Source organism: Kryptolebias marmoratus, linkage group LG3 (genome assembly GCF_001649575.2).
Source record: "Kryptolebias marmoratus isolate JLee-2015 linkage group LG3, ASM164957v2, whole genome shotgun sequence".
NCBI lineage: Eukaryota > Metazoa > Chordata > Actinopteri > Cyprinodontiformes > Rivulidae > Kryptolebias > Kryptolebias marmoratus.
This window is the reverse complement of record NC_051432.1, coordinates 1,295,628-1,308,398: the sequence shown is the minus strand read 5'-3', so window position 1 is coordinate 1,308,398 and position 12,771 is coordinate 1,295,628. Positions and strand designations below refer to the sequence as shown.

The window sequence follows — 12,771 nt, the reverse complement described above, 5'->3', positions numbered from 1 at the left end:
ACGCTGGAGGGACTATGTTTCTCGGCTGGCCTGGGAACGCCTTGGGATTCCCCCGGAGGAGCTGGCTCAAGTGACTGGGGAGAGGGAAGTCTGGGTCTCCCTGCTTAGGCTGCTGCCCCCGCGACCCGACCCCGGATAAGCGGAAGACAATGAATGGATGGATGGATGGTGTAATAATCTGCATTATATTTTACTATTTATGACACTAAACTCTACATTTTGCTCTAAAGTGTTTGTTTTTTTTCTGGATCATTAAACTCTAAAGTGTTAACATTAACTTTCCATGTTTTCTATAAAATACAGTTTTTGTATAAGTTAAACAGTTAGTTGATGGGTATTAATTATTTTTCCTAAATTTTGATTGTGTTTATTATGAAATTATTTGGCCTCAGCCTTTAATAATAGTGAGGCGCTTACCTACTATAAATGTTGAATTGTACTAAGCAGAGGAAATACTATCTGAAGCACTGTAAATCAAACAAAACATGAGTGATTCTGAATAACTCTCAGAAGCTTGAAGTCCTGCCTGTTTAATTCCCATTAGCTGTGAGGGAAAAGCTCTGCCTTGCCACTGATTGTGGAGAGCTGCAGTGGAGAGAGAAGAGAGTTGTTTGGCAAGCAGCTGTATAATTGAATTGGTGCTTTGAAAATTCATGTGGCAAGCCATTTATAAATTTATTTAACATCCCTGATATTCATTGTTTTACAATAGACCTCACCCCACTGAGAAGCTAGATTTGAGTGTTTCACATTCTATTTATTTTGTATTTTCACATCGGAAGATGTTCAATTCTGTATTGCTTTTCTATTTTGCAGCACATCTTGGTCGGATTAAGCAAGCACTCTTTGGTTTTTGATATATTTCATTTTATATTTTTTTGGGAATTTTTTAAGAAAAATCTTCATCAGACCTTTAGTTTGACACATGGCCTGTGGGTTATGGTTTACAGTTCAGATTGAATGAAAATGTGACTTTTTTATTTTATAGTAAAGTTATCAGCTGACAAACTCTACCTTGCTGTAAATGACCTGCTAACTTATACCATCACTAACAAGGGTGGTTTATTTTCTGCCTCTGCATCTGTAAAAGTTATCTGTTTGAAAAAAGAAAGGAAAATAATAGGAGGAAACACTAGCATTTGGCATTTGTTTCTCTTTCCTGTTGTACAAAACCTGTACTAAATCACAAGCCTCATTCAGAGTTAACTACGTACTGAACCATGATTTAGATGTACTGTTACACCCCTAATCTATAGTGCAGATGGCAGACATGTTTAAATAAGGGGAGGTAGTTACACACACATCACAGACAAAGGCACTGGGCTGCAAAAACTTTTTTGACATGGCAAAGATTCAGTTTGGATCAAAATGTTGTTAATAAATCAGCCCTGTGCTGAGGAATAAGTGTGCGGGCCTCTCTTCATTCATTTTTACGACATTATGTTTAACTATCAACATAAAAAATATATATTATATATATAAAGGTATAATATATGTTGATGGTTTAAGCACAGAAAAAAACAAATAAATATAAGACTTTAGCCAGAAAACTAAGCATGAACTGGAGAGGAATGCCTTCAGATGAAGAAAAAGTTGAGTCTCTTCAGTTGTCATTTATAGTTTGCACTCTTGATGAACTGGTTCCATCTTAAAATCGCATCCAAAGAACAAGCATTAAAGTACCCTTCTTACTGTTCCATTAAAAAAATGTCTTGTATTCTGTTGCACAGTTTTGAATTAAAACATGATTATACAGAAAAATGTGCTTTGTGATTGAGAATAGTGCGCTAAGACTTTTGGTAATGGTATGTCATACAACATAAAATTTACAAAAATCTACACAAAAGAAAACAGCTGGGATTAATGGGATTTTGGTAAAACACATGAGAAAACCCATCCATCTTTGGAGCTTTACAGCTCAAGGAGACTTTACAGTAGAAACGTAATTCAAAGTTTAAACAAGTCACAGAAAGTTGGACTTCACATGTCTGAACTGGCCTAATGATAGCATTTCACGGTTATTACACAATCACATTTAAAGTTTTATGATTTTCAGTTTTCATTTCAGTTGAACATTTTGTGGATAAATCTGTGGATTTATCCACAAAATGTTCAACTGAAATGATGATCTCACACCAACCTTTTGAAATTTCTAAAAGTTTCATACTTTTGGAAATAAACTTTTTCTACTCCTGCAATTTTGTTGGTATATTTTACAAATTGTATATCAGTGAATATTGTCTTCAAAACTGGAAGTGAAGAGTTTTTACCTTGCTATATCTCCTGCATAAAGCACTATAGAAAAAAAAATCACATGTGACTATCAAAGTTTTCTGTCGCTCACTGTTCAAGAATTTGTACAATCCAACATATAGATTTGCACAGCGACTGTTTGATTGAGGCTTGAATGTGCCTGCTTCTCATTAACTCAGCAGTCAGGGAGTGACAAACACAGGTGTGTTGGTACCATGGTGACCATAATGCGCCACTGACAGCAGTTTTAACATTTCTTTTCACCTTGGTTCTCTTCTCATTTCTTATATAGTTCATCAAATACTGCACCTGCATCAAAATGTAGGTATTTGTTCTTAATTTAGATGATTAACTGATAGGATTTTGGGAATTAGCTGCAATAACTCTTCTATAGTTAGAGCATTTTCTTACCAAGACCAAGCTGGCAGGACTCTGAAGCTCCTCCTGGCCCTGTGAAGAAAATAATTTCATATTTTTTTAGAGCAAAGCTTCCATGTAAAAATGTCTTCTTGAAAGTGGTTCGGACAGAGGCTTACTCTTCACAATAATTGTAGCCTTGCTGGTAGCTGTGCCATGCTGGTTGGTTGCTACAGCACTGTACTCAGCCGTATCGCTCACAACACACCTTCAAGATGAGACAGCACAAAAACAAGACAAAACAATAACTCAGTGAAAAATGGACACACAGTAAACTAAAAGCTTGTGCATTTGAAAACTGTATAGATATGGTCACCTATGTTATTTTTTGATCAGTCATTCAGGCCTCTTTTAGGTCTGTGGTTCCAAACCTTGGTCCTCGAGGAACACTATCATGCATGTTTTAGTTGTTTCTCTGCTTTGATACACCTGATATGAATGAGTGAGTGGTTAACAGGCTTCTGCAGACATCAGACATACTAAAAGGCAGGGAAACAATTAAAACATGCAGGATGGTGTCCCTCAAGGACCAGGGTTGGTAACCATTGCTTTAGCTAATGTCTTCAATCTCTCGTTTTAATTGTTTTGTATGTTTTTGTTCTTGTTTAAAGACAGAATGAATAAATTTTAATTTTGTGGATGTTAAAGTACATTTTCAGAAAAAAGGGGGTTGGTAGGAAGTTTACCAGCACCCCTTCTGTAGCAGACAGCAGAACCCCTAAATGTTAAACTTTAGGAATAAATCATAAAGGCTGTGTGTTGCAAAGGTGCAGTCACAATTTATCCACTGTCAGATGTAAAGCCCACTAGCACGTATAGCATTTTTTTAGCACTGATCTAATAACTGGAGTGCGGTTAAATGAAGCTGCACTCTGACACAACTGAGGAGTCGTCTTAGGTGAGAATAGAAGGAAGAAATGTGACCTTCACCCCACAGAAAACTATTTTAAGATGATCCATTTTCTCAGCTGTTAGGGCATAAAGCCTGTGACCTCCTAACAAAGATTTCTTCTTTTTGCACTATGAATGGGAAAAATGATCACTTCTGACAATAATGCCATACATTTCTACATGACAGTATCCTTTCAGCAACTTTGTTATATAAAATCTGAGCTTCTCATTGCTTCAAACAGAAAGAAAGGCAAGGAGAAAGAGGGGGAAGGAGTAAAGGAGGAAGAGACAGAAACAGAGAGAGAAAATGGGAGCACATGCAGTAAGAGGAATTCAAGGCTCGAATGACGCAAAGGTCAGCACTTCAGCATGAACAGCTGAGGGGTCTTGAAGATGGCGGAAAGGAGCAGGCTAGGCTGCAACCATCTTCATTCATACTATTACAACTCAGTAAAAACTGAGGAAGAGTGGTAGAAAATCTACACTTCTTAGTTGAAACCTTTCCTTCTTCATCATTCGAATAATCCTTTCGTCTTTTTTGTTTTTATTTGGTCTTTTGGCCACTCACACTAATAAAAATCAAGTTCTGGCAAAAGTGAACAACACAGAACTCAGCAACAAAATAATCTCTTAAAGATAAATAAAAACAACCCCATAACATGATGCTGCCACCTCTGTGCTTCACAGTTAGGATGGTGTTCTCAGGCTTGCCATCCTCTCCTTTTTTCCTCCAAATGGTCTTTATGGTCAAATAGTTCACTTTTAGTGTCATCAGACCGCAGGACATGACACCTTGTGTCAAAGCCATGACACCATTAACTGGCCTTTAACAAATTGTTTAAAAGGCATAGGAGTCTTAGTGTATGTTAACTTGTTACTTTGAAGAAAGTAATAAAAAATTCTGATTTGATGTCAGACAATGAGAAAAATGTAGTTCTGTCTTTTATATTTATATTTGTCATTTCACATAAATTAACAATATACTAAAACAAATCTACATTTTTTATGTCCTGATAAGTTTCACTGGAATTTTAGCAGTCTTACTGTCTGAGGAATGACCCCATTTATATTATCACTGTTCTTGATTCAATAGAGTCAATGTGCCAGCTGTTTGACTGAACAAAGGTCTAAGTTAAAAATATTAAAACACATTGTTTTCCCTCTTTACAGGTATTTACATTGGCCAGAATAACACTTTAAATACAAAAGTAAGAAAATCACCCCTAGTAAAAACATTAAAAATATTCAAATTTAATGAACTAATTCATGCTTAATTAGCAAAAGAACAACAACAAACACTCATGATTGTTCTGTTCAGAGTTATGTGTGTTATATACCTGCTAATGATCAAACTGTGGACTCCATACTTGCTCTCAATCTTGTACTTTCCTGGAGCGTTCAGTGGGTCGACTGGCACTCCTCCTTTATACCTACAAAAAACAAATTCAGCAGATGTGTTTTCTTCTAATATTGCCATTTCCATTTCACAGAGATTTGTACTTGTATAATATAAGTAAATATGTGTTTGGAATACACTCATCTAAAAAGCACCATTTGTTGCGTACCTAAACAGCGGCAGATATTTACAACGTTTTAGAATCTGTGTCATCATAAACTAGCACAGAAAAAAACACCACTATGAAAAGTCACTGTCTTTTGGATAAAAGACGAAATATATCATCTAAGAACCAATCATCCAGAGGACCTTGACTTAACCTTATCAGATTTTTCTACCTGGATTATTGAGCATGTATCAGGACACTGTGAAAAGTGAGAGACGAATGTAAAATACAACTCATTGTGTGTATCTTGACCATTTGACAATAGGCCTTGGGTTGCCTTCCACTGTGCAAAAAAGCTTGACTGGGGTCTTCTCCCACACAGTGTGTGGTCGCAGGGCCACCAGAAAGTCTGGCATCTTGGGAACCTCCTCCAACAAATCCCCCCTTCTTTTCATCATGTCCTTAACCTGAAGAGTGAAAAGCATTTCAAGTGAAACCATTAAAGACTGCAGCATTTACAGAACAATAACTTTTGTTCTTACACAGGCAGTGATACAGTGCTGCTTTTTAACCTGTAAAGAGAGTTGACAATGCTTTTTGTACAAATGTAGCTACAGAAAAGTATAAATCTTCAGTTTCTATTTTGACAGTGAACAAATCATTGGAGAAGCTTTATGAAAATGGGATACTTTAATTTATTTATGTTTATAGATATCTACGATAAGTCTAGTACATGATGAAGAAAAAAATACAAGTGGATGGTTGTTTTTGTTCATTGGAATTACAGTTGCTAAACAAAATTAAGCCCAACCTAAACAAAATAACAATAAAAGACCTTGAAGGAATGCATACTGCTTGCAACCTTTCATACCAGAGTTTTAGACTAACTATGTTCAGTTGAGAAATGACAGAGTTATGCACAATCTCATATGATATAATGAGGTGCCATGGTCAGGATATGTGTTCTGAATGACTCTCAGCTACTACAACACCAAATTTTAGCTCAATATCTGTAAAACTGACTTGAGTTGTAGCAATTTTTGTGTTTGCTACTCATGAACCACTGAACAGATTTTAACAAAATGATCAGAAAATCCTTATTGAATGTACATCTAAACATCAAGGTTTAGCTCAATAAATAATAAATATTAAATGTCTCCAGTGGTTTTTCAGTTGTATATGTAGATCCAGTGATTACTTTCTGGAAATTTTAATAAAATGTGTTCAGTGGCTACTTTTAGTACTAACCTGCTCCAGAGATTCTGGAGATTGATAATGATAATACACAAGAAGACGTAAAGCATCTACAAACTGTTGGATTAGTTACAAACAAATAAAGAACAAGCAGTTGGGAAAGAAACATTTCATTTCTTGCACCTAAAATTTTGTTTATCTGATCAATTTTGTGTACATGAGCAAAAGTCTTTTCAGAAAGGTCAAAAGTGTCAACAGAACTACTGTGCTTAAATGACAAGATATGCACAACTGAAAAAAAAATGTTGAAAAAACTATTTGCATTTTTTTCTTCTTCTTATGTTTCAATTTCATGAGAACATTAAATGCATTTTTCACAGTGTGGTGTTCCTGGAACTACTCACTTCTTTTTGGATAGCAAGACTGTCCACTTGAGCTTTGGTTGCCATCCTCATCCTGTGAAGCTCCTCCTGAATAACAACTAGTCCTTTTCCAACATTTGAGCTCACTCTCTGGTACTCCTCAGTGTCCTCAGCAGTCCTAATAACACATACAGCATATTTATACACCATCAAACTATTGCATTGCTGAGTGGAAGCCATAGGTTTATCTGACATATTTCTTTAATATAAGTTACTTTAGACAATATATTTTTTATGAATTAACTTTATAATGAGGACATATTTAACTGTTTTAAACACATCTATGCAGTGAGTAAAACAAGAATAGTAAGCACAGATTCAGAAAACAACAATACCTGCAGATTAACATCAAACTTTCTATTTCTATGTCTAACCAGTGGCTCTGGGTAATTCAAGGTAAACAGCTGGTAATACAAAAGCAATGTGCTGTCTGGGGTCTGATAGCATCACCCTAGTTCATTACTGTATTACCTTTACCCTAAAATAGCTCAACACAGAACTGCAGTCTGTGAGAACTCACCTCTGCCGGAAAACCGGTATAGTATAGGCTGGTTCTGCCATAGCCTCAGTGGGCTGAGCCTGCACCTGGCTAGCTGATTTAGAGCTGAATTTCCTGTTGGGGGAGAGGCCATGTGAAGAAGTCAGACATGAAGTTGCCGTAACAATTTTTAGGTTTTGATTTTTTTCAGAAGCTGCCAGCTGGTTAAAAGACTTGACCACCAGATCCACCAGAGCAATTCCTAATTGCTTAAATTTTCATTAAATAAACATACTGTGGTTAAATAATGCCCAACAAAATGTGTTTATAAGACATTTTGGCTGAAATTGTTTTAAAGACTTCTGCAGATTTTTTAAAATTAGCTTATTTTTAGAAGTTCCAAATATAATGGGTGATAAATACTGAAGCTATTCACTTGATAGTTTAACTAAAATATATTCAAGCTTATTATAAAAGAGTAATTTTGAAGTGACTTTTTTCAAGATCAAAAATGAACAATTTCATTAACTTAAGATAACCAAGCTAGTTTTATTTCATTTTGGGTAAACAACATTTGTTTAGGGTGGCATGGCAGAGCAGCGGTTAGTGCTGTTGCCTCAATGCAAGAAGGTCACAGGTTCACCTCCTGGCCTTTCTGTGTAGAGTTTACATCTTCTTCCCGTGCATGTGTGGGTTTACTCTGGGTACTCCAGTTTCCTCCCACAGACCAAAAACATGAATGTTAGGTTCACTGGTAACTCTAAACTGAGCGAGAGTGTGAATGGTTGTTTGTCTCATTTGTCTCTCTGTGTCCCTGTGATGGACTGGACAGTTGTCCAGGATGTCATTCACACACAGTGACAGCTGGAGATAGACACCAGCTTTTTGACACCCAGATAGGAGAAGCAGGTAAAGAAAATGGATGGATGTGTGGAATCTTGGTTTACTTAAGATATTATCGAAAGAAAGCAAGCTTTAAAAAAAATACCACTTGGAAATGATCTTTAACAGCAACACACTGGTCAGTGATGGATGTTCTTTGATGAGACATTTTCAGCTTGAACCAGTGGCTAACATAACTGCCCAGATTTCTGATAAAAAAAGTACTCCTTAAAATTGTGCTTCAAAAATCTTTTTCACTTCTCACAAGTAAATGAACTATTTTAAATCAAAATAAACATATTAACCTGTTATCTTAAGAAAACCAGCTCTGTTATCTCAACATAAATCTCTAAGCATATACCTCTCAGCTTCAGTACTAAAAGTAGTTGGTGTTGCGTACAAATTTGACCAATAAATTAAAAAATGGAATAAGACTTGGTCTGAAAACATCTACTGTATGATTGGTGTGTTTCTAAAAAGGATCCAGACCTTCATATTTTTCTTGTCTCAAGATAAACTTCACACTGATGTAACCATCTGTAGCTCTGACCACTGGTATCAGGTGGAGGTCAGATTTTAGTGTCGGTATGAGCCGCCTGACATAAGACAGATGCTTCATGACAAAACGGCAGCAGACTTGGTAATCAAAACATGACTGTAATGGCTCAGAACCATGGCATGCATCAGTTCAATTATCAGTGACAAACAATAACACATTTATTGTATACACAAGCATCAAAGTTAGCATCAGTTTGTCGTGTAGCAGAGCATACAGAGAGCCAAGTATGGTGCAAAGCTTTTCTATAGGAACAGCAGGGAAATTCAGTAAAAACACATATACGTCACTTTTTAACTTCAGATATGACTCCTGGCAAAAGCAGCAGAGCATAAATAGGAATACCACTTCCTGAAGGCATGATTGCTTTGGACTCCGGAGCTTCTGGATCACAAACTTATCAATAACCCTAATATAGTGTTACTCATGCTTTTGAATAGAACAGTTTTTTCAGTAGTTTAATCTCATTCTAAAGCAAAATAAACCAAAAGAACAAAGAGTTCAGCAATTTACAGCAAAATTATCTGTAATCTGATTGAAAAATGAGTAAAATTACATGAACACAATCAGCTGAGCTTCATTTTTTACTTAACAAGCACAAATGGTGGTCTTTTAAACCTCTTCTTTACTGTAGACACAGTTCATTAATCAAGTTTAAATTACAGTAAAATAAGGGATGGACTGTGTGGTAACATGATGTTGGAAGTATCACCCAACAATACCAGTTTGATCTTCCAAAAACATAATTGTGAAAAACATAACATTGGCCTTTGTAATGTCTGTGATTTACAGTCAGTTTACGCTGTTGCTCACCAAAGATAAAACAAACATTTGTTTTTAAGAGCAATCGAAGAAAATTCCAAACTACACAATAATCTAGCCTCATAAATCAGTCTGAATCAGTCTTCAATGTTATCTTAATAACAGCTTTAGGCTCAGTCGCAGGCACTGTTCGCATCCATCACTTTGTAATGAGGTGATTTGTTCAAGACAAATAGACATCTAGCTGGAAAGCAGACAAATTTAGGGCAGCAATCTGAATGGCAACAGATCTGCTCCTCAGCAAACACATTTGTTTTCCTGGCAAAGCAGCAGAGCTTTACAAAGCAGCAGGAAAGTTTCATCTTCATACCTTTCTGTTTGCTGCTTGACAACATGTTTACTATGATGATAAGCATAATCAGTTTTTACTTGGCTCACATGCTTCTTCTTATACCAAGGTATGACTTTGGAGGCCATGATGGGAACACTTCAAGGAGACCTGACCGAAAGCACCAGGGGAGGGTGGGAGGGGACACCAAACGCATTAATCAAGTTAAAAGTATCAATACAATTTTTCACTTTTACCATTTCTGTTGTTGCACACATTACAGAGAATATGCAAAATTAGCAGTTCATAAAAAGTGTCACATTTCTTATTGTGATCATACCTCAACAAAGTCACTGGTTCGGCTTTTAGAAAAAAAAATCTGAGGTACGGATTAATTGCTAAATTTCTAAAACACTAATGACATTTAGCAGTTTAGCCTTTTTCTAGAGCTAGCCTCTTCCAGTTTTTTTGTTTGTTTTTGCAACCCTACAGAATTCAGCTAGCAATACCCTGCATTAGTCTGCTGATTCCACAATTAGAGAAACCAAGACAATAGTTAATAACAGGAGCTCACATTCCCTACATTGCTTTGTTAAAACCAGCCTGAAATCAGAGTAATCAAACTCCAAAGGTTATTTTTAATTAAAGACGGGTCAAATGTAAACCTGTCATTTCTTCCACTCCACTAGTCATAAAATAAAATAAATCAGCATGGTAACATTCTTATCTAAGTGTGTTTAGCTGACACAAATTAAGAAATAAGGGTCAACAACCTCTTAATACCCTGGTATCAACGGACTTTCTGCTCAGGGAGATTACAGACTGCTGCTACTCTGGTCTTCCCACACAAGAGATATGTAAGGCAATTTATTTTAGCTAAATATCTCACCTGTCTCAAGCTTGACAGCTTAACTTCTCTTCCTACACTGAACTTCCAGTTAAAAAAATATTATTCAATAAAATAAACCCAATATTCAGCAAATAATAATAAAAGTTACTCACCCCAAGAGATTAAAACAGTGCAAAGCGGTGGCAGACCAGCCTGATGCCGCTTGGGAAGCACTTGCTGATGGTAACAAAAATATTACCCTCTCATCAGAGGAATGCCGTTCCCCTTCCACCCCATGTATGGATGCACTTTAGACTATATATAGAATTTAGCCCTAAATTTCATTCTCATTCTGCAGTTTGGAGATGAAGAGCTTGAATCTGTACCTGCAAAATAAATACATTATCTGAAGCTATGTTTCATTCACTCCCTTTATGAAACTTTAAGGCTTTAAGACTCAAATGTTAGAAGGATTAAAGAAGAGAAATCTGTGTGCACAAAGAAAAACTGAAATCATCTATAAAATATTTTGCATTTTTGGAACAACAATGCTTTATTTATGACAACATTTTAAATGGAATTTAAGTTTATTTTGTGGCCGGTTCCCATACTCAGAGCTCTGTGAAACCTTTTTAGGTTTCTTGAGACAACCTGTCCTCCTTGGCTCAACACTCGCAGCCAGTGGTCTGGTTATTTTTAACAGCAAGTCCTGCGTTACAGTGATACCCCTGCTTCGTACAAGAGCTGCTGCTATTTTTGTTTGCACAAGCAGAAATAAAATAACAAAAATACACAAGAAAGGATTTAGATGGATAAAATACAGCCACGTCAATGTGAGAAAACGTCACACTGAAGTGAATGAAAGCTGCTTTGATGAGCTGAGCAGTTCCTCTGTCATGTATTTACACTGAAATCTTTTTTTCTTTTGTGGACTTTCATCTGCCACACTCCCAGTGCATTCCTTACTTAGAGTCCTAAAGTAAGAGAACAAAAAAACAGTTTTGCAATATAAAAATACATTACCAGATAACACCAAAGACCTAAACAGCCAATGTGGAAGATGAGGTAACTTTCATTAGATGGAAAAATAAACAATGTGACAAAAAAGAAGACAAACCTGAGTTACATCTGCAAATGTCCAGCTGTCACAGAAAAGGCCTACAAATTTAAACAACAGTCCCGCCCCCAGTCAGTTCATCCATACATATATGAATTAAACTTACTAATAGATTCAAATGGAAACAGTGCCCAGCCCTTTTATAACAAACACAGTATATTGCAAATGTACTGCATTACAATTAGGCCCCCTTGACAGTAGATGACAGTCAGTGGTGGACAGTAACGGAGTACATTTACTTGATTACTGTACTTAAGTACATTTTTTGAGAATCTTTACTTTACTTGAGTAATTTTTTGGGGGGGAACTTATAATTTTCACTCCACTACATTTCAAAATCAAATATTGTACTTTTGACTCCACTACATATCTAGTAAACTAGTCGTTACTTCGTGGTAATAGATTCAACCTTAAACCTCTATTCCATAGTGAAAGTGTGAGAAGAATCAAGACTCTCTGGTTTGGTGTGTTTGTAGACAAAAACATACTTATTTTTTTGTCTAAAAACACAAAAAAATACTTTTTTTATGCTTAAGTTCTTTACAGGTGGTGTAGAAGTTGTAGCAGAGTGTTTCTACGTGTCAGTACATCAGGTGGTTTCTGAAAGTTACAAGGTTCTGTAAAATTACTCTGAAAATTATACAGCAACATACTGATATTAAAAAATTTAATTTGTATTTTTGAATACTTAAGTACTTTTAAATGCATGTACTTTTAAATACTTAGGTATTTTCAAAAGTGAGTACTTCAGAACTTTAACTTGAGTACATTTTTGACCAAGCAACTTTTACTTGTAGTTGAGTAAGATTTGACCATGAGTATCAATACTTTTACTCAAGTACTACAGTTGAGTACTTCGTCCACCACTGGTTATGACATAAAAATTAGCCAAGACATGGATTGTCTTTGAGGGGTCTTGGTGAAGTCTTCAGTTGTGTATCAAAAACACAGTGGGATAGAGAGTGATAGGTCCACAATGGTTTTAAGTAAGCAGAAAACTTAATCAAAATCAATCAAATTTTATTTGTATAGCACATTTCAGCAGCAAGGCATTTCAAGGTGCTTTACATAATTAAAAAACAAAATAAAAACAGCACCTGACAATGAATAAACAGTAAGAAAGAGAAAAACATCGAAGAC

At 35.9% G+C, this 12,771-nt stretch overlaps 1 protein-coding gene across 3 annotated transcripts in view; it reads right to left on the bottom strand.

The window, feature by feature from the left end:
- myom2a (myomesin 2a) overlaps positions 1-10,821 on the bottom strand; it is a 41,952-nt gene extending 31,131 nt beyond the window's left edge. For 2 of the 3 annotated variants that reach the window (XM_017432115.3, XM_017432114.3), the window contains exons 1-8: positions 10,688-10,820; positions 9,728-9,856; positions 7,200-7,292; positions 6,662-6,797; positions 5,376-5,530; positions 4,899-4,991; positions 2,790-2,878; positions 2,665-2,703 (exon numbers count right to left, since the gene is read on the bottom strand). In XM_017432115.3, coding sequence (XP_017287604.1) covers positions 2,665-2,703; positions 2,790-2,878; positions 4,899-4,991; positions 5,376-5,530; positions 6,662-6,797; positions 7,200-7,292; positions 9,728-9,834 — 712 coding nt within the window. In that variant the 5' untranslated portion in view covers positions 9,835-9,856; positions 10,688-10,820. Of the gene's footprint in view, positions 1-2,664; positions 2,704-2,789; positions 2,879-4,898; positions 4,992-5,375; positions 5,531-6,661; positions 6,798-7,199; positions 7,293-9,727; positions 9,857-10,687 lie in introns of all 3 variants that reach the window. The other variant, XM_017432116.3, reaches the window with a different exon arrangement.
- Positions 10,822-12,771: the final 1,950 nt, after the last annotated feature.